Below are 5347 nucleotides of genomic sequence, written 5' to 3' on the forward strand. Positions count from 1 at the left end.
CATATCAGGTAGTAGCAAACCTAGATGATATCACAAAGACAATCATCTAACATACAACTCCTACTGGTGGGCCGGCATTGTGGCCGTAGACCCACCGCTACTAGAAGGTAACCCACCTCAAGGTAGTTGCTGATCTGCATGGGAACTGACTGTCTTCTGCTGCTGCTGCCCCGGAAATCCTCCGGCTATAATTCCCACGAAACACTCAGTCAAATACTGCTAACCGACCTCAGGGTAAAATGACCATTTACCCCTAACCAAACCAAGAGTCAAAGTCAAAGTCAACTTCCAGTTGACCAGACTCGCGGAGTTGGCTCGCCAACTCGTCGAGTCCCTATCCATTCGATTGACCATAATCTCGTCTCTACTCGTCGAGTTAGGTATTGACTCGACGAGTTTTCCTTCTAAACCGAAGTCCAATAGTCCTTTATCCTACTCGCCGAGTTGTATGAACAACTCGTCGAGTTCATCTTCATCCGAAGATCATTATATGCTGAGACTCGCCGAGTTGTATGAGCAACTCGCCGAGTCTGTTCTTGAGGCAAGAAGATTGCCTTGGACTCGCCGAGTCAGGGCATTGACTCGCCGAGTTCCTTCATGGATGAGTCTGGCTTCCGACTCACTGAGTCACACCCCATGACTCACTACTCCGCTCAGCAAACACGAAAAGGAGGAAAACTCGGGGACTCGCGACTCGACTCGTCGAGTCCGATGAAAGACTCGCCGATTCTTTCACATGTAAATACTATATACTCGATTTTGCTTGAATCCAGCTCATGCCATACATAGATCTGGGTTCTTAGGGCTTGATTAACACGTAAAGTTTCCAACTTTACGTGTAAATAAACACCAATGAAGGTTTTAGGGCTCAAAATGCACTAAAAGAGTAGATCTAGGGCTTTCATGCAATATGGCTCCATAAAGGCAGTAGACCCGAGCTCCTGGAGCTCAATCATGCCTAGATCTAAAGGTTAATCAACTTATTACAAAACCTAATTCATAATCAAGCTTGGAAATGGCTCAAGAAGGACTTTAATGGAGCTTTAAGGGACTATAAGCATGAAAACGGAGGGAAACTGAGTTATACCTCAAGGAGATCACTGAAATAACACCAAGATGTCTGGCCTCCTTCTTCTCCTCTTGATCTACTCTCATTTTTCTCTCAAAATCTTCAAGAAAACACACCAGGGCACTTCAATCTCACAAGGAACAATGTTTGGACGATATAGGGAGCTCTGAGGGTGAAGGAGGCGAGCTTGGGGGCGCATACGATGATTTAAATAGGGTGCAAACCCTTGAAATTAGGGTTTCATCAGACAGCGGGGACTCGCCGAGTCCAGAATATGGACTTGCCGAGTCGCCAACTTAAACGTGTTCCATATCACGTCTCTACTCGGCGAGTCAGGCCTACAACTTGCCGAGTCCAAGGCTAAAAATGCAAAACACTTAGATAAATTTTACATACCAGGAACCAAGTGCTACAAGCAGTCTGTAGATGTTAACAAAAACAAACATACTTCTTGTTACAGTTTGCAGCCGTTTGGTCCACCTCTTCTGCTGTAGAGGTTTGCAGAGGTGGTTTGCAGACTTTTTAAATTTTTGCTTCAGAAAAAACAAACAGCACCTTAGTCAATTAAATTCAACTTACACTTCCTTATTCACCTTGTGTATAAAGAAAATACTTGATCCAAATGACCTATTCAACTACATAAACGCTGATCTGTGACCTGCATGATCCGTGAACAAACTGATTAACCCAACAATCACCCCCTTAATCGGTTATTCACACTATCCACTTACAGCAGTGTTGAATCACCGTCTTCTTGAACCATCCCAACTTTTCCCGGAACCATGACCTTCACCATGGTCAGGTCCAAAGTCATTCCTCCATACCCGACTGTTATTTGTCACTACACAGAACTCGTTTGCACATAACACTTCTGTGACATGAGAGCATTATTCCACTGATCAAGAAAATAAAGCCACCCGCTTCTATCATTTTCTTTCCCGCGCTAAAAGAACCGATTCAACGTCACCTGTGTTGAAGTCTTTCTATTTTTTTCCTTCGTAAAATGGTTAATCTTTCCATTTTCCGGTGACCAAACCACAACCTACTGTCGGGCTTGCCTTGAATACCATATTTACTTCCCTTTGATCACAATTACAGCTACGAACCACCTCTTTTCATCATCGGTCACCCCCGTTGTCTCGAACTATACTCTACATCTCCCCATGACAACGGTTGACCTGATGAAACTTTAACATCTCTGCCTTCTGCTGTAGACGAATCCTGAAACATCCCCCCGTTGTTGCTCCTAGCAAGAAAAAATCGGTGCTAAAGAAACCTCGATTCTGATTTTAAGCTCCAAAACAGTTTCCGACCTGCTGCTCTCGCAACCCTGCAGTCAAAGTCTCCTCCCTCCTTCGAAAGTCAACTTTCAAACCCTCTTCAACCTTCGCTCTGATACCAATTGTAGAACAGGTTCCTTAATAACACACACAACACACACTAGTCACGTATTATGTATGGGAAGCTAACGTTGCAAGGAAATGGAAAAGATTCATATATTCAATAAACAAAGGGCTATAAATAGCCTTATATAGACTCTGAAAAAACAACAGAATAAGCAATCTTGGGTACAGAAAATAAGGAATAAAATACTACCTAGTTAGTCATTGCTACCTAAAGAACCGGTCCACGGATTGACTCACATTCTTAACCACCGTGCACCTTATGAATTAGTCAATTAACCTCAACTTACACTTCCTTATTCACCTTGTGCATAAAGAAAATACTTCCCAAATGACCTATTCAACTACATACCCGCTGACCCATGATCCACGAACAAACCAACTAACCCAAGATACAGTAGGCGTCCGAATCACCATCTTCTGCTTCCCTTGTGTCGTGTAAATTGAATCAAAATCTCATGCTTCCCTCACCTTATGCTAAGTGAGTGATGAGGAATCAAACAAATGATGAGGAGCATTAGGGGAGAACTCAATCCATATGAAAATGATTATTCACATAGGCTTTGAGCGATGAGGCTAAGAAGCCGGTAAAGAATGGTGGTTTTGAGTCTTTGGTCATCAGACTAAGAATAACTAGGAATAGTAGCAACAATTGTGAATAATTGGTTTTTGATGGACAGTCTCATGGCACTACGACGAAGTTGTCTTAACAATTGCCTTAAGAAATAAAAATAAAAATCATAAAAGGAATAAATTAAAATTAAAAGTACTTTTATTTAAACCACTATGTTTTCGTAAATAAATATAAAAGAACATGGTTTTGGTAATTATTTTTCTGACTACTACCCTCTTGTAGAAAAATCTTGTAATCGATCAATCTATCCAATTTTCCGACATCGGTGCTAACTTTAACAATTAATTATTAGATAATGATAACCAATAAAATAACACTAAAAGTCATATTGTCATAGACAATAATTAAAGGCTAATTTTTCCGAATCTGCTGTCAAGGAACCAAGGAACATTTTACCAAATCTGAGCTGCCATGCAATCTCTTGGAAGGTTCATAGCGACAATTTTCGTGAATCTAGCTGTTGCCATATTGTCATATCCGTACGTGGGCTCCGTACTTCGTACCCTTCTTCCGTAGAGATCTCAGATCTAATCCACAACAATCATCTTAACACAAAATCCTATATAAACCATCAACAAAAATACTATTTTCACTTACACGAAGCTTACATACATACAATTTACACTTGCCTCAATCCCTAAACTCCATCTCTTCATTGGCTATGTCGTGCTCTAGTACTTTCGAATCTTTAAGAGACTTGCATGATTCTGTGAACAACCTGCTTCGTTCCCCAGACATGAAGCGACTTCTTTCCCACCACAAACATGACCAAAAGTGGGTTCAGAAGGTCTCTGAATCGTCTTTAAAGATGTTAGATTCTTGCGGGACGACCAAAGACATACTGTCTCTTGTTAAAGGTCACATCCAAGAACTCCAGTCCACGTTTCGCCGAGCCAGTAATGGTGAAACGGAGAAGAAGCTAACAGCATATAGCTTTCAAAGAAAGGAGTTGAGAAAACAGATGTTAAAGCGTTTAAACTCGCTGAAGAAGATGAAGAACGCGACTAGTGGTACTGGTCATCATACCATGATCGACGATAATCAAATAATTGTTGCAAATGTGCTCAAAGAAGTGAGAGAAACCATTGTTATATTATTGGAGTCAGTTATGTTGCTTATGTCCATGCCTAACCCTAGCCCTAGCACAACAAAGCTGATGATCAACTGTAATGGGGTTTTTGCAGCCAAGGTTAAGTTTACGAGGGTGAATAGTCTGAGCCCTTGGGAGGATTGTGACGTGCAAGCCCTTCAAAGTGCAATAGAGAGACTGGAAGCTGTGGAAAGCGCCATGGAAGATCTTGAGGTCGAATTAGAGTGCATTTTTAAGAGGTTGATGAGAACTAGAGTTTTGTTGCTCAACATTCTCACAAACTAGCTAGGAGGGTTGTTATATGCTCAAAATATGCTACCCATGTGTTATAATTTAACACCCTCAAAAACTTTGATTTAATGTAGGTAGTACAAAGTTGATAATAAATTAAATCAACGTTTAATTACTTGACCGAGGAAGTTATACGGTTTTTTTATGAAAGAAATTGTTGATAATTTATCAAGTTATTTTCTAGTTTGTAACCAATATTATACTGGTTTATAGAACATGAATCTTTTACCAATCTATATGAGTATATTTTGCTATAAACTAATAGTCGAAAATAATCATAAATTGGAGGTTTTAACGAATTCGGCCTCATTACCCTCTCCGCTTGATTTTGCCGCAAGTAAAAAGAAAGAGCAAAAAGAATAAGTATCTAATTAAACTGATATATATTTGCTTGTATGAATACATCATAGATACAATATACATAGATTGTGATCTCTTCAAGGGTATGTACTTTTGACTAGGGGTGTTCAAAAATAGCTGAATCTATAGATGCAATATACATAGATTGTGATCTCTTCAAGGGTATGTACGGGTGTTCAAAAATCCAAAATTTTGGATATCTGAAAAATCGGATATCCAATTTTTGGATATCCGGTTTTTTGGATTCGGATTTGGATAGTAAATATTGAAATTTTTGGATATTTTGAATATCTGATATCCGAAATATATAATATAAAATTTAAATAATATGTATTATTCTATTGTTTTTTTAAATTGAAACTGAAATTTACTAAATCATGGGTGAATATGAACCTGTTACTTAGTAATTAAACGTATAAATTTCGCATTAGATTTGCATTTGAACAGGGCCGGTTGAGGGCAGGGGCAATCTGTGCATATGCATAGGGCCCAATATTTTT

General features: G+C 39.5%; 1 protein-coding gene across 1 annotated transcript; it reads left to right on the forward strand.

Annotated features, from left to right (window-relative positions):
- The first annotated feature begins 3704 nt into the window (after window positions 1–3704).
- LOC111896776 (uncharacterized) lies at window positions 3705–4658 on the forward strand. Its single transcript, XM_023892760.3, has one exon. The coding sequence runs from the start codon at window positions 3768–3770 to the stop codon at window positions 4479–4481; it is 714 nt and encodes a 237-aa protein (XP_023748528.1). The 5' UTR covers window positions 3705–3767; the 3' UTR covers window positions 4482–4658.
- Window positions 4659–5347: the final 689 nt, after the last annotated feature.

This window comes from Lactuca sativa, chromosome 8 (assembly GCF_002870075.4).
Source record: "Lactuca sativa cultivar Salinas chromosome 8, Lsat_Salinas_v11, whole genome shotgun sequence".
Classification (NCBI taxonomy): Eukaryota; Viridiplantae; Streptophyta; class Magnoliopsida; order Asterales; family Asteraceae; genus Lactuca; species Lactuca sativa.